General features: G+C 44.8%; 1 protein-coding gene across 8 annotated transcripts in view; it reads left to right on the top strand.

The window, feature by feature from the left end:
* tet3 (tet methylcytosine dioxygenase 3) overlaps positions 1 to 25,700 on the top strand; it is a 541,392-nt gene that overhangs the window by 446,768 nt on the left and 68,924 nt on the right. For all 8 annotated transcript variants that reach the window (XM_078565650.1, XM_078565649.1, XM_078565652.1 and 5 more), the window contains 3 exons: positions 4,060 to 4,268; positions 15,995 to 16,145; positions 19,532 to 19,621. In XM_078565650.1, the coding sequence (XP_078421776.1) occupies positions 4,060 to 4,268; positions 15,995 to 16,145; positions 19,532 to 19,621 (450 nt within the window). The remainder of the gene's footprint in view (positions 1 to 4,059; positions 4,269 to 15,994; positions 16,146 to 19,531; positions 19,622 to 25,700) is intronic.

Genomic DNA, 25,700 nt, shown 5'->3' with positions numbered 1-25,700 from the left:
AAGCTTCATGAGAACCTAACTGCAAGTAGTTAAACAAAATAATTAATAAAAATGGTCAAGATTTAAATGCAATGTGAAGGACTGAAGTCACTTGCCTTGGTCTTAAATTTCCTAGCAACCCTGGACAATCAATAGTTCTGCAGATTTGGTATTTCGCACACCTAAACAATGGAAAAAGGTGTCCAGGACTGAAAGGCTCGCACACATTGGGGGAAATTTTAACCTGCAAAGGGGAATGGCGGGGGGGAGGGTTAGTGCATGCAAAGGGTTAAAATATTAAAAATTGCCAAATTGCCAGCATCTCAGAAACCTGATATTATTGTGCTTACTTCCGGAAGCATGCAGAAACTGCAGTGGGGCTGATGGTTCAGCTATTATAATATGTGAAGTGGCAACTGAATTAAGATTTGATCCTTTATTCAGGCTTCAGCTAAGTACACAGGTTTCCTGAGCTGTCTGAAACTTACCAGGATCAACAAGTTGAGAGCACAGCAGGGATTGACAGGGCTGTGAAATTGCCAGGATGGAAGGTCTTTAAATACTGAAGAGTGACTGCTGCTTGCTTGCCTAAGTGAAAGGATTTTGTTCTGAGAGTGTGCGTTCACGGCTTTGTTGGTGATTTCCAACATTTTGGAAATCATTTCCATTATTTGGGACTTTTTTTGAAATTGATCTGCACTTCTCTGCTGTCACCTTCATTGCAGCATGGGATAGCTTATGCAGCTCTACCTTTGACCTCTGATGAGGAACAAGAGAACAGCAGGAGCAACATCAGTAAGATCAACAGGAACTGCCTTCTCCTCAGCCACCTGCCATTCCACAGTACAGACGGTATGAACACAGAGCTCCAGCTCAAAGGATGCAATATCCCCAAGACATAGTATCAGCTTTCTGGAGATGACTGAGCAACAGCGCTTCAGGAAACTCAAGACTTCCTTGGCAGTTCATTGCTGAAATCTGCAATCTCCAGGATGAAGACCCTCTTCCAATTGGCCCAGATGGGTACAGTTTGCCAGTGGAGATCAAGGTCACCACAGCCCTGAATTTCTTCATCTCTGGCAATCTACTACTGATATCTACAGGATTTCACAATCTGCTAGGTGACTGATATCATGTTTGTCAGGCCTGCCACTTACATCCACTTTGCGACTGATGAGGCCAGTCAGGATAAGATAGCTCTCAGAATTTCTGCAATTGTCAGATTCCCACAGTTCAAGGAAGTCATAAACTGCACACATGTGGCAGTAAAGGCGCCCTCAGATCATCCGGGAGTATTAGTTAATTGAAAGGGATCCACTCTAGTGATGTTCAGTTGTTAAGTAACCACTAGAAGGTACTCACGCAAGTCTGTGCGAGATATCCTAGAAACTGCTGTGTTGCTTTCATTCTGTGCCAATCACAGTGCCCACAGATTTTTGCACCTCCAAACAGAGTCAACGGCTGGCTCCTCATAGGCATGGGCTACCATCTAAGGACGTGGCTAATGACAACTGTGAGAAACGCCACATTGATGAATGGGAAATGTACAACTGGAGCCACATAAGCACAAGCGCGGTGATAAAGCAAACCATTGCATTGCTGAAGATATGATTCAGATACTTGCACAGATCTGCACCGTTCAGAATGCACCAGCACATATCTCCCTAATGGTAGTGGTCTGCTGTTTATTGCACAACCATCCACAAGAGAAAGAATTAGAGCTGCGAGAGGAGGAAGATGAGGAGCAGCAGGGGAAGGAGCCTGATGTGGTTACACTTGAGGCTTCAGCAGAGCTAGAAGCAGCTTTTAATTCCCCTGCCCTAACTATCGAGATGTTTGTGGCTAACATCCTCTCAGTTTTGGGTCTTATGATGGTCTGACTAAAGACTGCCCCACCTGTGCATAAGCAGACTTGGCCATCAAAACAGGAGGCAGCATGTGGTTTCTGACTGGGGTGGGAGAGATGGTGGTGAGGTGGGATGCCATAGGAGGAGTAGGAGTTGGAGAGTCTTGGACAGAGACCCCACTTCAATGTGCCCTTTCTGCATTTTCCCTCTCATGGCAGTAAGAACAAGGTGACTATCAGTGGTGGCTGTTCAGAAGGGGATGTGAGAAGGTATCTTAGGGGAATAGGTGGTGCTAACAGTTTTTGTGTTAGTCTGAGAAGTTCTGTGCATGAGAATGCTGGGAAAATCAGAGGATGGGGATTGGTACTTGAATGTAGGATTCCACTCGTCATTCCTACCTTGATGAGGTTATTGAACCTCTTTCAGCACTGTATCCATGTGGGAGATATCATACTATTGCTGCTGACCTCCTCAGCCACCTCTAGCCACACCTGCTGGACTTTAGAGGCTGGCCTCTCCCTTCCATACGCTGGAAAGAAGGTTTCTCTGTAGGCTCTCAAGGCCCGCAGAATGACCTCCAAGGCACCATAGGTGGTGGTGTGGGGGGGTGCGGGGAGAGGTGTTGGAGGTGGGGGCAGCCTTCCCATGTTGAGACTTCTTCATTGTACTTGATCTCTCTATCCTAACAATTCTATAATGGATCTATTGGCCCTTTTGAATAGAGAGCCTTTAACTGTCAGGTACAGAAAATAATCACACCTGCTCACTTGATTGGGAAGCTCAGAAGTGAGATGCTTATGCCATTGCTGTGTTAAAAAGTCACAGTAAAGTCCACTTTAGCAACTTTCAGGTTTCTGATCTGCTGCCAGCCTTCCCCACTGTGAATGAGTATGAATGTTAAAATTCTGTACAATATTTCACTTAAAGGTGACTCTGTTTAAGCTGGTTGCTTTAAATGTCACTTGCCCTTCCAGAAACCATACCAGAGTCCAGAATGGTCTGACTGACTGTAGGGCAGAACTCGCATGTGTTTTCTACTCAGTCACCCCTTAAACACTGCTACAACAAATGGTTGGCAACACCAAATCCAGCCTGTTTCTTTGTTCCAGACAAATCATTTTCATACCAAACATCCATCATAGACAGCTCACTTCTTCTTCCATGCTGGCAGAATCGACCAGATGGTGCTTCACAAAATGTCAGAAGATAATAATGATTGCAAGTAGTGTAGTATGTTACCTGATTTCAGTAAACAGAATGAACTGTATTAAAAGTTGAATGTCAACTTTGTTAGTCTTTCAGCACATTATTAGCCTGACAAAGTAGAGCATACTAAAGTTTAACAAATTCTGAAATATCAAATGAAAGCAAAATATTTAGAGCAAAATCCACTATAGCTCCAATTTATTTACAAGGTGTTTGAAACAGTTATCACAAATGAGAGCAATATGTAACTGTTTGCAAGTTTACTTACAACTGGAAGAAGTTACAAGTCAACTGTTTTTAAGGAATATCCAGATTGGCTGGGAAAATATTTGGAACAAACCTGCAAGCCACAGAGGGCACTGCAGTATTGCAAATTTAAGAAAACATTGACTCAAAGTGTGTAACAATGCAAAATGATCTATGATCTAATCTGTTTATTTTATGGTACAATAGGTAAATGTGTAAACTTGAACATCTTTGCCACTAGTATTGTTTATATAATGAAGGATTGACAGTCAAAAGTAAAATAACAGCTCTGATTTCTCAATGTGATTCTATTAAAGAGGTTGCTTTTTTGTTCAAAGTATTCTCCTTTTTTAATAGAAAAATAATTACACTTTTACCAGATATTTCTCTGACTTTTTTTTAAAAACACCAATTGTATTGACCATTTAGAGGTCCTCAAGTAGGTTCTCCCTCATTAATTACAGGGGATGTTTCTATGATTTGAGAAGGGCTTCATTGCAAGCAGCAGGGTACTCAAATTCAGACAAGCCAGAAGGCCACACTGGAGCTGCCTGACCTTGAGAAATCCACTACAGATTGGAGGATTTGTATTCCCAGTAGTATAGTACCAAAGGTTGGCACTAAAATTTACATGTTCCAAAAAAAAAATCATGGTAAGAGCACAATTTTCTTGTATAAAAAGGAGTACTTCAAACATAAAAAGGATTTCTACGACATTTTCCTACCCCTTTAACTCCTTTAGAAATATTTACCAAAGTAATATTTCACTAATTACACACAGATAATAAGAAGAGCGAGCGAAGAAGAAAAAGTCCTCTGTCTTGTACGTGAGCGTGCTGGTCATCACTGTCAGAACGCAGTTGTTGTTATTCTTATACTTGCATGGGAAGGCATTCCTCGAGCCTTTGGGGACAAGCTGTACGATGAACTCACAGAGACTTTAACAAAGTATGGGAATCCTACGTGTCGCCGGTGTGGATTGAATGATGAGTAAGTTTATTGGTTTCGCTTTATTTACTTCAAGAGCTCTCGATACTCATAAATTCTAGTTGCCTCTTAATTCCAAATTAACAATCCATCCAATTTATCTTTTTGGATATATTTTGCTCCGTTGGCCTTATCACAAAACTGCTGACTATTCAATTTCTCTTCCTGATCTGATGCTAGTTGACATTGTAAATGGTTCCCTTACCATCATCCCTCACTCAATAACACCCACCATTTGCCCATCTGTTCTTGCAAGATATCTCTCCATCTCCAACCTTCCTTTCTTCTTCAAAATCCATGAACGTGCTGTCAGCTCCCAAATCTGTGCCCAATTTTACTGCAACTTCATATATAAATCTCTCTGTTGTGCCACTGCCACAGCACCAAAACAACCACAGCCAAAGTTACAAATGACATCCTTCGTGACTGTTCCCATGATGCACTATCGTTCCTTGTCTTCAGTGACCTTGCTGTAGCCAATGCCATATTAGACCGCATCATTCTCCTCCAACAATTTTCTTCCATTGTTCAGCCCATTGATACTGACCTCAATTCCACTCCTCCCTATCTGACCCTAATTACAGCACCTCCAGCAACGGGTTTCTTTCAGTGAGAAAGAAAAATCAGGCTGGTTTTATTGTGAGCAGTTTTCCACCCTTGCCAAAGGTGAAAAATACTCTTAGTTGTTACTGACTCTGAAAATCATGAATTTTTACTTGAAAAATGAGTGTCAAAGTATTTTAAACTGCCACATTATCCTTGCTAAATATGAAAAGGACAGACATATAGAGACGTGAAACTAGCTATTAATGACTTTTAGAAATCGATGGAAAAAGGTGTCAACTCACCTGTTTTAACCCATACAGCAGTTCTGCACTTAATATCATACTTGCATTGTTGAAAAGTGTAACTTTAAGCAAAACAATGTTAAGCAAATCAGATTTTCCCATTAGAATTAATGTATAAACTAGAGTTAGGTTCTTTTGGACATTCCTCATCAGAAAAAAAACTTAAGTTGAAATACTGTACATGTACAGTACATTCCTAAATGAAAATAACTTTTTAAAGAAATATAAATGTACATAAAATAACACTCACCAGTGATGGTTATGGACTGAAGAATTCTTCTGGCTATCTCCCAAGGATTGCCTGGTGCCTCCTTCCTGGTCCGTCACTATTGGTTAAGCTGTAGCGGTTGCTCAGCCGCCTTGTTTCCAAGTGACTGGGCTCCATTTGCTGTTACTGATGCCTTGCGGAACCCCTGCCTCGCCCCACCTTCCCAATAAACCGGCTATCGGTGGCCAAAGTATGGTGGCAGACATCTGGGACTTCAACAGTAACAGTTGGAGGTAGGGGAACGGGGGGAAGGGAGGAATCTCCATGGCAAGCCCCCCCCCTCCCCGTCCCCCAACCTGGGGTGTGGGCCACTGGATCCTGGGTCTCTGAGCTGCTACTTTACCCTGACATGGTTGCTGGGATTGTTGGTGGAGGCTGGGGTGAGATTTATGATCAGAGCCATGATACAAAATGGTGATACGAGGAAGTGGGTCAAGAGCTCTCATTGTGAGCTGTTTATTTACTAAATTTATGAGTCAAGATAAATCTCAAAGCTGAGGCCCACTAGCAAATCAGATAATAGTGAATGAGACGTTAAACAGATTTATGTTCCCTATTGTATCAGAACTTAATAACAAAACAATGTTGACAAATCAACGTTAAGTGAGGAAATACGATTCAGCAGTTATTTTCATACAAAGTTACATGTAATAAGAGATCAATTACTTTAACAGATGGTGGAGACTTCCAGAAAAATCTTAACCGTGGATAACACATTTTTTTATTATTGGTTGAAAAGTTAGCTTTTTTAAGCTTGCACTATTTTCTCAGCACTTTCATTAATATGTTTATTTTGCTGCTTCAGCCATTTTTTTTGCATTCCAAGATTTTTATTTTGAACTCGTTTCCTACTTGCAGCATGGAAATTGGGAAAGTTGTAAATTTCTTTGACAATTTCAGTGACACTTTCAGATTTGGAGAAGAAAGAACAATTTTTGAGCAGACAAAATGTCAAGATGCGAAATTTAATGCCCTCCCCATAACAAGTTTGGAAGTGGGAGTGCATCTAATCAGGTGGGAGGGTGTCGGATGCGGGCTCCACCGCCTTCCTGCCTCTGCCCTGATTAAGTTTGGAGCAGGAAGGCTTGTGGACAGCCTTCTCGTCCTGCCGCCAATTGAGGCCCTTAAGTGGGTATCCAAGCAGTAGCAGTTGAGGCAGTTGCCACATGGGGGTGCCCAAAAAGCAAATCCTGGCGTGTTTGCTTGCAGACTCTTGCAGGTGTGGGGATGGGGATCCTTTGTTGTCAGGCACTCAGTGCCTCATCAAGGGACCTGGCAAGAGGAAGTGGGGGCTGCTGAGAGCTACTCTCCTGCCCTCGCCTCTCTAGCCAGCAACCCCCTCCCACAACCCCCATCCCACCCTCACTCACCTGTCGTCTGGGTCCCTCGCAGATCCTAGGCCTCTCGTGGGTGCATTACCAACAGTACCACTGTTCCCCCAGTGGTGTTGCCTGCATTGGGGAGATGCCGGTCTCTGATTGGCCAACAACCCTCGGGGGTGGAATTTCTGTCCCTGTGCTCTTTAATCCCAGGGAAGGCCTGCCACTGACCACTTAAGTGCCTGACTGGTACTTAATACAGCGGGCCTTCACCAAAGGAGGCAACGCAGGGCTCTCGCTGACTCTTCAGCTGGTAGGCAAGTTGCCTGGATTAAATTCCATCCAAGGTGTGATCTTACATCAAGGTTTATATATGTGTGTACCCATCCTTTTGCAAGGCCCATATTTACTACCCAGAAAGTATTTCCTAGACACGTCAGAGAAGACCATTCTTTCACTTCTTTCTTGAAGGCAAGCTCTTTTCATTGAATGTAAAAGTCACTGTAATTAAACTAAACAACAGATGCAGCAAGAAAGTGACAGAGGTTTTACTTGCAAGGGGAGACACTTATATCACACTCCCAGTGGAAAGAAATCAGCACAACAGCACAGAATGTCTCCTGAGAGGCAATGTTGCTTGGAGTACCGAGAATTGTGGAAGATACTCATATACCATACAGGCTATTGACCCTGCTCACTATCTTCTTATTGTTAAAATGCAGTGTGACTGGAAGGTGCACTGGAGTGCCAAATGGAAGAACCTTCCTTGAAACAACATCATGCAGCATCATATTTGGTTTATCTGTCATCATACGGGCTCGGGGGAAGCGGGGGGTGGTGATGAGGAACATGTAGGATTCACTCGCCCCTTAACTTCTTTTTCAGGCTTCCTATTGGTTTACCTTGCACTTCATTTTTGCCTGGCACTTCTCAACATCTTTGATAAAGGTTGACAAAAGATTAAATTCTATGCTGAATCTTCATCAAGACTGAAACAATATTTAGCCTCGCAGGCAGTTACATATCTTTAAATGGGTGATTCCCTTCAAATTTGAGCTGTCAGACAGATCTTTCTTGCCTGTGCCCACCTTCTAATTTTGATTAGCTGCTGGTGTAAGGCAGAAGGTACACTGGGAGCTTATATTAATTATTTAAACGACCTGGCCCTGTAAGATTACAAGTATTCAGCTTAGTGCAGTAGCAGCTAGCCATTCCTGGCTGCTCTTTGCCAGTGTCATATACTCTGCTTTTATAACTCAGAATTCGTGCAAAAAGGAAACCAGTTCACACTGAAGCTAAACTTGCACCTTAATATATCTTAATACTGAGACACACAGAGTGTAGGTAAAACAGAGGAGTCTTTTCAGAATAAGGGCAGAATTTTCCATGCCTGTTGGCGTCGGGCGTCATGGCAGGTGTGAGTGGACAATATGGCGGGAAGGCCAAAAATCAGTTTCACACCACCGTGAAACCAGTTTGCAATTGTCTGCTCCGCCTGTCAATGGTGGGCTGCATTTCTCGCCGCCAGACATCAGGGACATCATTTTCATACATCTGCTCACCGGAATCAACCCTCACGCTAGATCATCCGGGCACAAAATGATGCTGACGTGTTTCACAATAGCATTTACAAGACATGCACCTGGCGAGCTGCATTTCGAGGGGAACTTAGAGGTGAGTGCACAGTAATGTTGTGCAGCGCTCATGAGGGTTGCCTGTTGGACTTCAAGGTTGAGGCGCTGTGCATTCAGGCGAGGGCACAGGCAAGTCGCTTTTTTCTGGCTGGCTGACAGTGTGGTGCAAGGGGTGCACTGCGGTTGAGGCGAGATGGGGGAGGCAAGGGCTGCACTGCGATTGGAGCGAGTTTGGGGGGGTGGCAAGAGCTGCACTGCTGTTGATGGTAGTGCACAAGCACATGCAGGGTTGATGGACATGGGCAAGAGAAGTGGCCATGCATTAGGGAAACCTTGTGTAAAATTCCTCTGCAGCTGAGACAGTTCAGGCGCAGCCACATTGGCATGCTTGGAATCGGGCCTCCAGCTTTTCTGCCCACTCAAGCAACGCTGAGGCTTGATAGTGCAACCAACTGCTCCAGAGCTTTTCACCCCTCGGGCACAGACTGCAAACGTGTTTTAGGGGACAGCAGAACAATTGGACGACTGGGCAAGTTGTACAATCTCCTTGCGAAAGCTGGCCATGGAGCAGTCGCTGGTGGATGTGCCACAGCCCCTTGCAATGTCATCATCCCAGTTTGGACCAGTCTCCCCCAAGGTTCAAGCTAACAGCGCAGCCATGCAGTACGGGTTAGGAGAATGCCTGTGTCTGAGCTGAGAGCACAGCATGCATTCCAGTGGACAAAGCTGCTGCCAGTCAGTCAGGTGGAAAAGGGCGAAAGCACATGGGGTTTCGGGCAGCCATGCAGCGCACTAAACTCTGGCCGTCAAAGTGTAGGCCAGCACTCTCTAGGATCGTTAAAGGGGCCTTCAGACTTAACCAAGGGCGGTTCTCAGTACACCCATGCAAATCCACGCGTCTCTCTTTTTCATCTGCAGGAGGAGTACATCAAGAGCATGGAATCATGTGACCTAGCTGTATGCCTCATGGTTTACAGAAATCGGAGATGAAGGAGAAGAGAGTGATGGAGGGAGGAGCAGCACCTTCAGAAAGAAGGGGCTCCTGTGCACGCCACTGAAGACTCACAGTGAGCTGTTGCTGGTCGGTGCCTAGCTAGATCCAGGGTCTATAGACGGCATTTGTCATTCCTGCAGATGACTGTCAACCGCTATCGCCGAAGATTGTGCATGTCCAGGGAACTGGTCAGTCACTTCTGCCACCTGCCTGCAGGATTTGGCGCCAAGGGGATATGGAGGGTATCCACTGCTAGTGACCGTAAAAGTGACCGCAGCGCTTAGTTTTTACACCAGTTGCTCCTTTAAGGGCTGCACAGATGACCTCTGTAGGATATTGCAAGCCTCCAAGCACAAATGCATCCATGAGGTCACGGACGCCATTTTCACGAAGGCAAACAATCTTGTGCATTTCGTCCAGGATCAGGAAAGCCAGGAAGCAAAAGTGCTGCGATTTGCCCAGATCTCAGGTATCCTGCAGAGGGCCATCGGCTACATTCATGTGGCATTCAGATATCTGTGGCAACAGGCAGTCAACTATTTCAACCGCAAGGGCTTCTACTCGTTGAATGTTCAGCTGGTGTGCGACCACCTCAAACTACAGAATCTTGAAAACGAGGTTCCTGGACCAGTCTGGTGGAGCCCTGTAATACAGTCCACAGAGGGTGTTACGCATTCTCGTCACCTGCTCCGCCCTTCACAACCTGGCACTGCAACTGGGAGAGGAGCTGGCTGAGGAGCAGATGGAAGAGCTGCACATATCCTCTGATGAGGGTGAGGAGGTCCTCGAAGGCAAGGATGATGGCGATGAGGCCCTCGGAGGCAAGGATGACGGCGACGGGGCTATCGCACTGGCCAGATGAGGCAGGTACACCCAGGAGGCCTTCATAGCTGTTAGATTTGTGAAGAATGATAATGGCATGCAGTGAGGAGACACCATAGATCCTCACATTACATCTGTGAACGTTTGACTCCTGTCTGGCTGATGGTAGCACACATGCCCTCTATTAAAAGGCTCCTGTCATGGAGACACAGCAGATGCCCATAGTCCTACATTCCAGGAGGATGACGACGACATGGAGGAGGATACTCCATAGATCCTCATATAGCTTATTTGAATGTCTGACTCCTGTCTGGCTGATGGCACCTCGTTTGCACTCTATGAACAGGGTCATATCATGGAAATGCAGCAAGGAAACTAATTTCTCCTGATCCTCTGGCATCCTTCGTGAGCTGAACCCTCCAGGACCACGTTGTCCTTGGACACAGATGCTGCTGAGATGGCAGGCCAGCCGCACCTCAAAGGCGCAGGGAGCACACAGAGAGAATGATGGAACACTGTTCCTCCTACCCACGACAGCAATGATAAGTCCCATCAAGGTGCAGGCATGACAGATGTGTTCAGTGACAGTGAAGGCACACCATCAGTGTGCTGGGAAGGTTGCACAAAGTACAGGGAAGAGGTCCTGGAATGACACACCTGACTTTATCTTGTTCAGCGACAAAGGTTTCACATCTGAGTGACACGGACACTGCTCATCAGAACAAGGAGCTATAGGCAAGGAGACATTTTTGGGAGTTTATTAACAAAATGAACATTATAAATAAGTGATTAACAACTGCTCCCAGGCTGTGCAACTACATCTTCAGTTCATAGCACCCTCGCTTTGAATCAGAAGGTTGTGGGTTCATGTCCCACTCCCGGAAACCAAGAACTGTGAATGTACTCGAAAGAGTTACATGCGATCTGTTGATAACTCGAAAGAGTTACATCTTCAGTTCATAGCACCCTTGCCTTTGAATCAGAAGGTTGTGGGTTCATATCCCACTCCCGGAAACCAAGAACTGTGAATGTACTCGAAAGAGTTACAATCTGTGACTGTTGATAACTCGAAAGAGTTACATCTTCTTAGAGGTGTCAGCTGTGGCTCAGTTCATAGCACCCTCGCCTTTGAATCAGAAGGTTGTGGATTCATGTCCCACTCCCGGAAAAAAAAACCAAGAACTGTGAATGTACTCGAAAGAGTTACATGAGATCTGTTGATAACTCGAAAGAGTTACATCTTCAGTTCATAGCACCCTCGCCTTTGAATCAGAAGGTTGTGGGTTCATGTCCCACTCCCGGAAACCAAGAACTGTGAATGTACTCGAAAGAGTTACATGCGATCTGTTGATAACTCGAAAGAGTTACATCTTCAGTTCATAGCACCCTTGCCTTTGAATCAGAAGGTTGTGGGTTCATATCCCACTCCCGGAAACCAAGAACTGTGAATGTACTCGAAAGAGTTACAATCTGTGACTGTTGATAACTCGAAAGAGTTACATCTTCTAGCATGCAGCAGCCCCCTACAATAGGAGAATGTTTAGGTTCACGGACTCCCAGGACACATGCCCTTTTTGCGGTCTTGTGGAGTCCGTGGACCATGCGTATATAGGGTGTCTTAGGCTGCACTCCCTTTTTAGTTATTTAAAAAATCTTTTATTACTATTTTGTTTGCACTTCAGTCCCACGCTCCTGATCTACGGACACCCGGTGCGGAAGGGGGTCGGGAAGGAGGAGGACCTCCTCGTGAACCTGCTCCTGGATCTGGCCAAGTTGGCCATCAACAGGTCCAGGCAGCGGGCGATCGACGGGGGAGTCCCGCCCGATTGTTTGTCCCTCTTCCGCGGCTACATTCGCGGCCGGATGTCCCTGGAAAGGGAGCACGCGGTGTCTGCCGGCACCATCGAGGCCTTCCGTGCCCGGTGGGCACCGCGGGGACTGGGGTGTTTTGTTGACCCCTTTAATCACATCTTAGTTTGATGTTTTTAAGGTTCCTTTAAAAGTTTTTCCTTGATTTTACAACTGACCTGACTTAGGGGCTGTGCTTGATTTCTCCCTTTTTTTTTTGTTAATTTAGTTTATTGTTTTGACTCAAAAGAGTTACATCTTCAGTTCATAGCACCCTCGCCTTTGAATCAGAAGGTTGTGGGTTCATGTCCCACTCCCGGAAACCAAGAACTGTGAATGTACTCGAAAGAGTTACAATCTGTGACTGTTGATAACTCGAAAGAGTTACATCTTCTTAGAGGTGTCAGCTGTGGCTCAGTTCATAGCACCCTCGCCTTTGATTCAGAAGGTTGTGGGTTCATGTCCCACTCCCGGAAAAAAAAACCAAGAACTGTGAATGTACTCGAAAGAGTTACATGCGATCTGTTGATAACTCGAAAGAGTTACATCTTCAGTTCATAGCACCCTTGCCTTTGAATCAGACGGTTGTGGGTTCATATCCCACTCCCGGAAACCAAGAACTGTGAATGTACTCGAAAGAGTTACAATCTGTGACTGTTGATAACTCGAAAGAGTTACATCTTCTTAGAGGTGTCAGCTGTGGCTCAGTTCATAGCACCCTCGCCTTTGATTCAGAAGGTTGTGGGTTCATGTCCCACTCCCGGAAAAAAAAACCAAGAACTGTGAATGTACTCAAAAGAGTTACATGAGATCTGTTGATAACTCGAAAGAGTTACATCTTCAGTTCATAGCACCCTCGCCTTTGAATCAGAAGGTTGTGGGTTCATGTCCCACTCCCGGAAACCAAGAACTGTGAATGTACTCGAAAGAGTTACATGCGATCTGTTGATAACTCGAAAGAGTTACATCTTCAGTTCATAGCACCCTTGCCTTTGAATCAGAAGGTTGTGGGTTCATATCCCACTCCCGGAAACCAAGAACTGTGAATGTACTCGAAAGAGTTACAATCTGTGACTGTTGATAACTCGAAAGAGTTACATCTTCTTAGAGGTGTCAGCTGTGGCTCAGTTCATAGCACCCTCGCCTTTGAAACAGAAGGTTGTGGGTTCATGTCCCACTCCCGGAAACCAAGAACTGTGAATGTACTCGAAAGAGTTACATCTTAACCCTCACCCGGTGCGGAAGGGGGTCGGGAAGGAGGAGGATCTCCTCGTGAACCTGCTCCTGGGCCTGGCCAGGTTGGCCATTAACAGGTCCAGGCAGCGGGCGTCGAGGGGGGAGTCCCGCCCGATTGTTTGTCCCTCTTCCGCGGCTATGTTCGCGGCCGGGTGTCCCTGGAGAGGAAGCACGCGGTGTCTGCCGGCACCATCGAGGCCTTCCGTGCCCGGTGGGCACCACGGGGACTGGGGTGTTTTGTTGATCCCTTTAATCACATTTTGGTTTAATGTTTATAAGTTTCCTTTAAAGTTTTTCCTTGATTTTACAGCTGACCTGACTTAGGGGCTGTGCTTGAGTTATCCCTTATTTTGTTAATTTAGTTAATTGTTTTAACTCTATAAGAGTTACATCTTAACCCTCCTAACACTACCGCTACGACTTGGTGCTCCCTGGACATCCACAGCGGAGGTGGAGGCAGCCTACTGACTGCTACGCCCTGTCTGTGATGACCTTGATGGGCATCCTCCGGCGGGCCGAGACCTGGAGAGCCCTGGCCTGCTTTCAGGGTGCTGCTCTGTGGCAGTGGCACCCTCCTTGACCTGTGGAGATGGAGCTGCTGGGCTCACAGGAAGAGGGGATTCGCATGGGCCAGACACTCCGGGAGTCACCTGGGTGATCTTCCTGCCTGTGGCTGCACGAGGGCCCCTGGCTGTCTCCTTCTTGCATTGACACTGTTGGAGGCCAACTATAGCATCAGCGATGGACTGCGCAGCAGTACAGGACCGATGTCCTGGACCAAGGTCTCCATGCTACCAACTACTGCCAACCTACCTCGGTGCATTAGTATGCTGGTGCTAACACCTCAGACTGAAGGTGGACGGACAGCAGAAATTTCCTTTCTTGACTTTTAAAAAAATTCATTCTGCACGCTGGCTAGGCTCACTTTATTTATTGCCTATCCCTAATTGCTGTGCGTCCAGAGTCACATGTTGGCCAGACCAGGTAAGGTCAGCCGACTCCAAAGGACATTAGTGAATCAGATGGGTTTTTACAACAATTGGCAGTAGTTTCATTAGACTTTTTTAAATTCCAGATGTTTACTGAATTCAAATTTCACCATCTGCCGTGGTGGGATTTGAACCCAGGTCCCCAGAGCGTTTCCCTGGGGCTCTGGATTACCAGTCCAGTGATAATGCCACTACACCACCACCTCCCCATATGTTCCTGAGCTTGCCTTTGCAGCTCCAGTGAGTGAGGTATGACCAAGTCCAGAGGCTCCTCATCTGACTCGGACTCAGCAGATTTCTGGCCTCCAGCAGTCCTCCAAATGCTGGAAACCTGGGAAGTCCCTGCCTGCTGAGGATCAAACAGTGCGATGGACTCACCAGATTGCGACTCTGAGGCTACTCTTAAGCTTGGTCCCACTGAGGTGCGTGTCTCTGCGCTGGTGGAAGGTGTGGGTGAGTGCTGTGATGGGTCTTCAATGAGGGTTTCAGCAGATTCCTCTTTGGTGTCTTCGGGGCTTGAGTCAAGGACCTGGGTCATGGATGCCCCTCGGCTGTTTCCCAGATGTGCCCACGAAAGCATGGCAGTGACCTGTGAAACAGGACTTATCACTCACATTATGGTTGTCTGATGGATGTTGCACTGCTGGATCCTCACGTTTTTGAGCACCAACGATCTCATCAGCACAGGAATGGTCCAGACCTTCGCCGGCCAGCAGGGTAACTCTATTTTCAAAGACTGTGAGGACCTTGATTTCAGGCATTCCTCCAACAGTCTGCGACTTCTCCCTTTTGTTGTCCTGCATGAATACACATGGAGAGAGTATAAGCAGGTCACCAGGCATGTATGGGTGGTGAGTGGTGCCATGAACGAGATGAGGACAGTGAAGGTGTGTATGAGAGAGTGAATGGTGATGTCCCTTGAGCTGATAGTGAGTGAGATCCCTGAAGATGTGTGATGGGTTTGTGAGTGTGTGAGTTGAGAGTGATGAGAAGAGTGGCTTACCCTGCTGGAATGGAGATCATTCATCTTCTTTCTGCACCAGGTGACTGTCCTCTTTTGCAGGGTGATAACGCTGACCACACTACACCGCCTCCCATGTAGGGTTGGTGACCTTGATTGTTGGCCTTCGCCCAGAGCGGGTCTAGAGGACATCGCAGCAGGCTTCCACTGCGTCCAGTAGGTGCTCGAGGAAAGTGTCACTAAATCTGGGGGCAGCATGTTTCCTCCCTTTGGCACCCAGCAGTTTGCAGCAGCTTCCTATCCCTTGAAGAATGTTAGCACTTTGCAGGGGCAGCCTTTAAATATGGCGCCTGGTTTAGTGAAGGCCTGATGTGACGGCAGGGCAGGCGAATGAGAGGATGCCCCACCAGAGACCTAGCGTGTTTCCTGGGAATGCATGATTAATGAGGTGGGATTGGGACGATACAGCGTGAAAAGCCGCATTGCGGCCAGCGGGTTAAATGTCCTTTTCTCAGCCCGCTACCGCACTTCGTGCAAATCTGGGATGATTCTGCCCAAAGTATTTCCTCAGTCAAGTGTTTCAGTTGATTGAAAGCTCAAAGGAGTAGATGTTAAAATATTTCCAGCATCTGTACATGCAAATTTCGAAAACAAAAGCACCATGTCAAGAAATAGTCTACCACAACAGATGATCAATATTCAGGCCATATGTGCAATATAAGTGACAATTCTGTATAAATCCTTTGGCCACCATTACTGAAGCTTCCAAATGGATTAATAATTACTGCTTTGACTTGATTTTCATTTCAGCCGCACATGTGCATGTCAGGGAAAGGATCCTGAGACCTGTGGTGCTTCCTTTTCCTTTGGCTGTTCTTGGAGCATGTACTTCAATGGATGCAAGTATGCCCGCAGCAAGCATCCACGCAAGTTTAGACTTCTGGGAGACAACCCTAAAGAGGTTGGTTTCATTCACTACATTTTATTGCAGGACTGCATTTAATATTTATATGTGCATTTTTGTTACAGTCCTGAATAGGGAGAAGGCAGATAAATTGTCAGCCTTGGTTCAGTGAGTGTGTTCTTGCTGTTGAGTCAGTTGACCGTCGATTCATGTCCTACTCCAGAGACTTGAACGCACAATCTAGACTAACATATCAATGCCCTATTGAGGAAGTGCTGTAATGTCTTTAGTATGAGGCATTATAGGGACACTTTATTGTCTATCTTTGGTAAATTTAAAAGTTCCCATGGCACAACCTTAAGAATAGGAGGGAAGTTCTCCAGGGTGCTGGCTGACATTTTTCCCTCAACCATCACTAAAACACATTAACTGGTCATTTATGTCATAGCTGTTCAAGGGATATTGGCTGTGTGCAAATTGGCTGGTGTGTTTCGAATTACTAAAAGAGTGACTGACTTCGATGGCTGTGATGCACTTTTGGACATGCAAATTCAAGTTCTTGATCATATATTTCGGCGCTGTGGTCAAAGGCTCAGGCAAAATTGTAACTTAAAGTTTTCCACACCTCAAAAATCAATTAACGTGCAACAATAGAACAAAACCAGAAAACATAGGAAAAATCAGGAATCAGAAAAGGCTATTCAGTTCAAGAAAAGCTCACTGCTCTAGTAACATCCTCAACATTCTGTTGTGTTTTGAATAATCACAACGTTGTTAATAGCCTGTAATGGCAAGGAGGGGAGAAACCAGAAAATATTTTTTCTAATAAATTGAGTCCACTCTAGAACATAATTTGGAAAGGAAATTAAAGCATTGATAATTAACAGTCATTAGCTGAAAAGTCAAGTTTTCTTGCTAAACAGCGAATAAATAATAAGTTGTTTAATGGACATGCAACAAGTTATTCAACCAACTACTCTGCACTACTATATTTTACTTGAGAAAAAAAAGAATCGAATCATGCTTTCTCAATTATTGGTCTTTCAAGAAAATATTCCAGTAATGCCTCCTTTCAGATTCATGATTCTGCCACCATATCTGCAATTTCACCACCTGCAGATCAAATGACTTTTGCACAAGAATAAAAATAATAATTCATATATGGGAAATAGCACTCACTGGTCAGCAGCAGTACATAGGGTCGCTGATAACCTAAGAATCTAATTACCAATCGATTCAAGTAGAAAATGCACAAGCACAAAATACTAAAGCATCTTTACAATACTGGTGAATTTTAATTTATTTACGAATGCAAAATCCACAAGATGACTTAAACTAGAATGTACACCTGTGAAGTGTTAGGAACTAGAGATTGTTTAAGTAAGTTATATTTGTAATTGTGGGTGTTAGGAATGGGTTTTAGCTTTAAGCTTAAATGTAATTTGTATTTCTGTATTTGTGTGATAAGAAAAGGGGAGAACTTGAGTATTAGTTTCACTTTAAACGATGCTTGCATTTTAATGAGGTTTTATGACTTCCGAAGAGAAGTTAAAACAAAGACAAGGTAGAAAAAGCTACGCTGTTGCCTAGCAACAGGGGTCCAGGGAGAAGGACCCACAGTCACAGAGAAACTGTAAGCAGTTTGAGTTCAGTTGGTGACTATGCTCGAAGGTGGAGGAAGCAGTTTAAGTCTCTCTCTCGCTGGACATACTAGCAGATTGCTGAGGAAAGTAAGTCTAAGAACCTTAGATGAGTTGCCCTAAAGTTAAAGTAACAGTCATTACCAAGTGAGTTCTGGATCTCAAGGGAGATACCAAGTTGTCAGCAATCTACTGGGAGAGGGAACTGCAGGAAGCAGGTCCTAAAGATAAAGGAGGAAGGTCCTAAGAAGCCCTTTAAGTTAAGTCAAAGGGCAAGGACAGGAATCTGGAACAAGACCCTGTTCAGTGGAAGTGAAAGCAAGTGGCAGAGGGAAAGGCTCCAAATTAAAGAGAAGAAAGCTGCAGGAAGCAGACTTAAAGCAAAACAGGCTTGTGAGAAGCCAGAAGATCCAAGGAGACAGCTGAAGGCCTGTATCTCTTTACTATGGACATGCAAAGCAGTGGTGTTCTGTGGGCAAGGCTGAGTATCTGAGAGAGAGTGTGTGGGAGGCAAAGCTTTAATGCACGCGGTGATCCAGGGGAGAGGGATATCGGAAGGAGAGTTTGAAACCCTGGAGGTTGGCTCTTGTGGAAGGCATCTGAGAGATAACTTTTGTAACTTGTGTTATTCTTAGGAATCTAAATATATCTGCATATATAAAGGCATAGGTGTGGGTGAAGGAGTATTGTAATAGAGTTCATCTTTTCTTGTTTAGTAAATGTTTTATTCTCTTATTAAAAGTTCATCAGCTGACTCTAGTAACTCTGTTCGGTAGCCACCCTCCACATTTCTAAACAAAAAGTAAAAGTTAGGATCCATCAAGCTGGGTTCCATCCTGGGATCTGACTTGTCCAATAGCAACATCAGCTGGGATTATAACAGAAGAGACTCAACCCATGGAGATACTTGACTTGAAGTTGGCAGTTTTTATACCCAAACTAACTCAAAGTTTCTGCTAATAGCAATATCTCTACTTGCTTCCACTGAAAGGGATCTGTAGAAATTTATGTTGCATTACTTTATCTATGTAGCTCTGCTAAACATGATCAATCTGATGGCCAAGGAGTTATTCATTTTGGAAGTGTCCACTACAGTCTTCTACTTTGTAGATAAGAATCCAAAGGATGCCTGCCAACAACGGCATGGACTCTTCTGGAATGAGGATTAAGGAATTCTAGCTACAGCGTGAAATTGGGTTCCATTGTTGAATTATCTGGCAAACCTTACAAATTTGGGCTGATCTGTGCATCCTGCTCTCTAAAGGTTTTCCATCAAGCTATAAGGATCCAATAGAAAGCAGCAGTGCAAACACTGTTACAGACCGACTGCAGTTGCTTCTTCCAGTGCGGTATAGACTAGCACAACAGGTGAAAACAGCAACAATTAGTAACTAAGAAGTACCAATTGGTATGCCAATATTATTTGGTACACTCTTGGAATTGTAAAACAATTCAATAAAATTTTTTATCAGTTTTAATTATTGGTTTTATTAAATGAGAAATAAAAGTGAACTCTATTGCAAACTGTAAATCCCAACATCTCTGGCTTATATTTGAATCTTGCTTATCAGCAGTTCAAACATTCCAATCAATCCAAATACGATTTCACTATAAATCACAATGCCTTTAATTTCAGCTACACTTTGTAATTCATTTTGTTTATCAAAGTACAATCTTTACACAGAGTGAAAATTGTGAGGGGATAAGTAATAATATTATTAGTGAACTTCATCCATTAATATTGCTAGTGAGTCCTCTTTTAGCATCAAAGTGTTAATTTTAATTGTTGTTTTTCCCCCTCAGGAAGATTTACTTAAAGAGAGATTACAAACTCTTGCCACAGAGGTTGCTCCACTATATAAGCAGCTTGCACCTCAAGCCTTCAACAATCAGGTAAATTAAATCCTCTGGTACAAATCTAAAAGAGTTAATAAAGCTGGAAAATGTATTCAATTCCAAATTTTCATCCAGCACTGCTAAAAAATATATGCCAAATAATTAACGTTTCTGTTATTTCCAAAAATAGTATATAACATTACATACCAAGTCTATGGGTTTAATTTCATCAGGCAACACATTGTTTAACATATTTGCATACAAACTTTGGTGCCCTATTTTATTGCAGTTGTTTGTCCTTTTTTTTATATTCATTCATGGGCTGTGGGCATCACTGGCTAGGCCAGCAGTTATTGCACATCCCTAAATTGCCCATGGGAAGTTGGTGATGAGCTAACTTCTTGAACCGCTGCAGTCCATGTGGTCTCGGTACACCTATAATGCTGTTCGGGAGGGAGTTCCAGGATTTTGACCCAGCAACAGTGAAGGAATGGCAATATGTTTCCAAGTCAGGATGATGAGTGACATGGAGGAGAGCTTCCAGTTGGTGGTGTTCCCATGTGTCTGCTGCTCTTGTTCTTCTAGATGGTAGTAGTCATGGGTTTGGAAAATGCTGTCTAAGGAGTCTTGCTAAGTTCTTGCAGCGCATCTTGTAGATGGTATATACTGCTGCCATGGTGCATCAGTGGTGGAGGGAGTGAATGTTTGTGGATGGGGTGCCAATCAAGCGAGCAGCTTTATCCTGGATGGTGTCAAGCTTATTGAATGTTGTAGCTGCACTCATCCAGGCAAGTGGAGAATATTCCATCACACTCCTGACTTGTGTCTTGTAGACAGTGGACAGGCTTTGGCGAGACAGGAGGTGAGTTACTCGTCGCAGGATTCCTAGCCTCTGCTCTTTTAGCCACAGTATTTATATGGCTAGTCCAGTTCAGTTTCTGGTCAACGGTAACCCCCTGGATGTTGATAGTGGGGGATTCAGCGATGGTAATGCCATTGAATGTCAAAGGGCGATGGTTAGATTCTCTCTTGTTGGAGATGGTCATTGCCTGGCACTTGTGTCATGCAAATGTTACTTGCCAGTTGTCAGTGCAAGCCTGGATATTGTCCAGGTCTTGCTACATTTGAACATGGATTGCTTCAGTATCTGTAGAGTCGCGAATGGTGCTGGACATTGTGCAAATCATAAACCAGTGTGTTCCAGAAGAAATTAAATTCACTGATATTAATGTGCTGCTTTATAGAATGGTGGAGTCACGAGTTATCATCCACCCAGTGAGTTCCCAATCTCACATGGTTTACCTAGAGGCAATACAAATAATAACAAGACGTTTCACCAGGCAAAGGAGAGCAATCAGAAAGCAAGTCAGCCGATTACTTTCGTGGATCTCATTGCAAATACATACAGGGCAGTGCAGGCTGAAAATGGAAAGCATGGTGCCTATCTTATATGATCAATGGTGCACAGCATGCAAGGACTTAAAGAGAAAAAGAATAAGTAAAATATGGCAGAAAATGAATTTTAAAACAAATCATTATATATTGCCATTCAAAACCTTTACTTGTTTCATTGAAACTTTAAAACTCAGACACTAGCAGGATTTAAAATTGAAAAGGAGTTGGTTATCTCTACTTAAAAGTTGATAAAATACCGGGACTGGATGAGATGCACCCAAGGGTACTTAGGGAAGTGAGAGTGAAACATACGCCAGGACTTTACGGCCCCGCTTCGGTGTGTCTCCCCACCACCAGCGGATGCAGCGAGCCATTTAAATCTCTATTCAGTTCGGCGGGACCGTAATATCACACCAGGTGGGAGGGGCCATAAAATCCTGGCCATAGAAACATAGAAAATAGGAGCAGGAGTAGGTCATTCGGCCCTTCGAGCCTGCTCTGCCATTCAATATGATCATGGCTGATCCGCTATCTCAACGCCATACTCCCGTTCTCTCCCCATATCCTTGATGCCTTTAGAGTCCAGAAATCTAATTCCTTCTTAAATATATTCAGTGACTTGGCCTCCATAGCCTTCTATGGTAGAGAATTCCACAGGTTCACCACTCTCTGAGCGAAGAAGTTTCTCCTCATCTTAGTCATAAATGGCCTACCTCATATCCTGAGGCTATGACGCCTTGTTCTAGAACCCCCAGCCAGAGGAAACGTCATCCCTGCATCCAGTCTGCCCATCTCTGTCAGAACTTTGTACGTTTCAGTGAGATGCCACTCATTCTTCTAAACTCCAGTGAATACAGGCCTAGTCGGCCCAATTTCTGCTCATATGACAATCCTGCCTTCCCAGGAATCCATCTGGTGAAGCTTCGCTTGCACTCCCTCTATGGCAAGTGTATCCTTTCTTCGGTAATGAAACCAAAACTGCACACACCACTCCAGGTGTGGTCTCACCAAGGTGTTAATATGGCAATCATCTTGTTAAAACCAATTGCTAGTTAAACAGGTGATGGGCATTAATTATCCCAACTGAATAGAATAAAAAGGTACAGCTGGAACACTTTGGGTCAAAGCTACCAGGAAGTTAGTAGCATTGAGGAGTTGTCTTAGAAATAAACCAGCTTTAACCAAGAGAACAGTCTGGATTAATTCTTCCACCACAATCTCTTATTGTGAGTAACACAAGGCCCTGTATAGCTAGACATCCTTGCTCCCGTACTCAAGTCCTCCCGCAATGAAGGCCAATATGCCATCCCTTCTTAACTATTTGCTGCACCTGCATGATTGCTTTCAGTGATTGGTGTACAGGGATACCCTGGTCCCTTTGTACATCAACATTTCCCAATCTATCACCATCTAAATAATACTCTGCCATTCTGTTTTTCCTACTGTAGTGGATAGCTTCACACTTATCCACATTATACTGCATCTGCCATGTCTTTACCCACTCACTCAACTTGTTTGAAAAGCCCTGAAGCCTCTTAACACCTTTCTCACCGCTCACATTCCCACCAAGTTTTGTGTCATCAGCAAACTTGGAAATATTACATTTGGTTTCCTCGTCCAAATCATTGATATATATTGTGAATATCTGGGGCCCAAGCATTGATCTATGCGGTACCCCACTAGTCACTGCCTGCCACTCTGAAAAAGACCTGTATATTCCTACTTTCTTTGCTAACCAATTCTCAATCCATGCCAATATATTACCCCCAATCCCATGTGCTTTAATTTTGCACACTAACCTCTTATGTCGGACTTTATCAAAAGCTTTGTGAAAATCCAAGTACACCACATCCACTGGTTCACCCTTATCTATTCTGCTAGTTAGGTCCTCAAAAAGCTCCAGTAAATTTGTCAAACATGATTTCCCTTTCACAAATCCATGTTGACTTTGTCTAATCCCATTGATATTTTCTAAGTGTCCTGTTATCACATCCTTTAGAATAAACTCTAGCATTTTCCCTACTATTGATGTTAGGCTAACTGGTTTGTAATTCGCTGTTTTCTCCCTCCTTTTTTAAATAGCGGGGTTACATTTGCCATCCTCCAATCTGCCAGGACTGTTCCAGAATCTAAGAATTTTAGAAGATGACAACCAACACATCCACCATTTCCATAGCCGCCTCCTTTAATACCCTGGGATGTAGATTATCAGGCCCTTAGGATTTCACCCCCTTTCTGTTTTTTCCAATAATTTATATAGATTTTTCTTTTCCCACCTATTTCCATTATTATTAAATGTATTTCCACCCATTGTTTTGTCTCTACCTTTTAGCCTTTTTAGTATTCCTTCACCCCACCCCGCCCCCACTAGAGCTATCTGTACCTTGTTTGTCCTGCTTTCTACCCTTAATTAGCACATTTCTTTAGATAATATCACCACCTTCAACACCTCTTTGTCCTTTTGTCTGTGACATCTTTTGGTTATCTCCACCTATCACTGGCTCTTTACCTAGCTCTTCTTGTCCCAACATCCCCCCCCACCACCTTAAACCAGCTTATATTTCACCCCTTTCCTATTTTTACTTAGTTCTGTTGAAGGGTCATGAGGACTCTAAACGTCAACAGTGCTCTTCTCCACCGATGCTGCCAGACCTGCTGAGTTTTTCCAGGTATTTCTGTTTTTGTTTTTGTTTTGGATTTCCAGCATCCACAGTTCTTTGGTTTTATCTCTGTGTTTAATTGACTCCCACTTCTCTTCAAGAAATGCCTACCTTGAAGAAGTTTTGCTCTACTCTCCGTCAGGATTTTCGTATCTCTCTTTTGCCTTTTTCACCTTCATTGCTTTCCATTTCTCTCCTGGTGTTTGACAAGGTGTTTACTAAAACCCGCTTTCACAGCCATATTTCCTTTCTCAGTGACTGTCTCTGTCTCCGACTTACTCCACGTGGATTTCAACTGAAATTCCATCCCTCATGTTTTGAACCCACCCAGGATTACAGGTATCTCCAGGACATACAACGCTCCTTGGACTGCTGTTCCCATCGCATTCTGAGATCCACACTCAGTGCCATGCGCCGCCATATGAACACACTCGACCTCTCCCTCCAGTAGCACCGCCGCACCCTTTTTCAAAGCGGCACGTGCCCCAAGTTTCATTTTATTCTTCGTCTCATCCGACGCCTCAACAAGCAACTTTTTCTCTTTCTCTCATGTGCTAAGGAACGCAAACTCCAACAACTCATTGACACCAACACCCATCCAGGACCCTCCACCTCTGCCTGTCCCTCTGTCCCCATCCCGTCTTCCAATCCCAGCCCCGGCCGTGTATTCACCATACCCCCTGACCTTCCCCTCTCCGACGCTGAACGTTCAGTGCTCAGCAAAGGACTTAGTTTCATACCCTTACGCTCTCATCTCAATGAATTTCGGGCTCGGCATGATGCTGAACTCTTCTTCCACCGCTTTCGTCTCAGTGCTCACTTCTTTGGGCAGGAGTCCTCTCCCCGTTCAACGGATCCTTTTACCCACCTCCAATATTCTCCCTCCACCTGGACCCCTCCCTCTGGATTCTTACCTTCTCTTGATCTTTTCATTGAGAACTGTCGGCGTGACATTAGTCGTCTCAATTTCTCTGCTCCTCTCACCCATTCTAACCTGTCTCTCTCTCAACTCACTGCACTCCGTTCTCTCAGATCCAACACTAACATTGTCATCAAACCCGCTGACAAGGGTGGTGCTGTTGTTGTCTGGCACACTGAACTCTACCTCACAGAGGCTGAGCGTCAACTCGCAGACACTTCCTCCTACCTCTCCCTGGACCATGACCCCACCAGTGAACATCAAGCCATTGTTTCCAGGACTGTCACTGACCTCACCTCCTCTGGAGATCTTCCTTCCACAGCTTCCAACCTGATAGTCGCCCAACCTCGGATGGCCCGCTTCTACCTCCTACCCAAAATCCACAAACAGGACTGTCCCAGCAGACCGACCGTGTCAGCCTGTTCCTGCCCCACGGAACTCATTTCTCGCTGTCTTGACTCCCTTCTGTCTCCCCTTGTCCAGTCCCTTCCCACCTACATCCGTGATTCCTCTGACACCCTATGTCACATTAACAATTTCTAGTTCCCTAGCCCCAACCGCCTCCTCTTCACCATGGACGTCCAATCCCTCTACACCTCCATCCCCCACCGGGATGGTCTGGTGGCCCTCCGCTTCTTCCTCGAACAGAGGCCCGAACAATCCCCATCCACCACTACTCTCCTCCGTCTGGCTGAACTTGTGCTCATACTGAACAATTTCTCCTTTAACTCCTCTCACTTCCTCCAAATAAAAGGTGTGACTATGGGTACCCGCATGGGCCCCAGCTATGCCTGTCTCTTTATGGGGTATGTGGAACATTCCTTGTTCCAGTCCTACTCCGGCCCCCTCCCACAACTCTTTCTCCGGTATATCAATGATTACTTCGGTGCTGCTTCATGCTCTCGTCGGGACCTGGAAAAATTTATTAATTTTGCTTCCAATCTCCACCCCTCCATCATTTTCACATGGTCCATCTGACACTTGCCTTCCCTTCCTTGACCTCTCTGTCTCAATTTCTGGTGATAGACTGTCCACCAATATCCATTACAAGCCTATCGACTCCCACAGCTACCTCGACTACAGCTCCTCACACCCTGCTTCCTGTAAGGACTCCATCCCATTCTCTCAGTTCCTTCGCCTCCGTCGCATCTGTTCTGATGAT

The sequence above is a fragment of the Cetorhinus maximus genome, chromosome 20, assembly GCF_964194155.1.
Source record: "Cetorhinus maximus chromosome 20, sCetMax3.hap1.1, whole genome shotgun sequence".
In the NCBI taxonomy this organism is placed as follows: Eukaryota; Metazoa; Chordata; class Chondrichthyes; order Lamniformes; family Cetorhinidae; genus Cetorhinus; species Cetorhinus maximus.
Note: the sequence above shows the minus strand (reverse complement) of the source record. Positions and strands in the feature narration are given on the sequence as shown.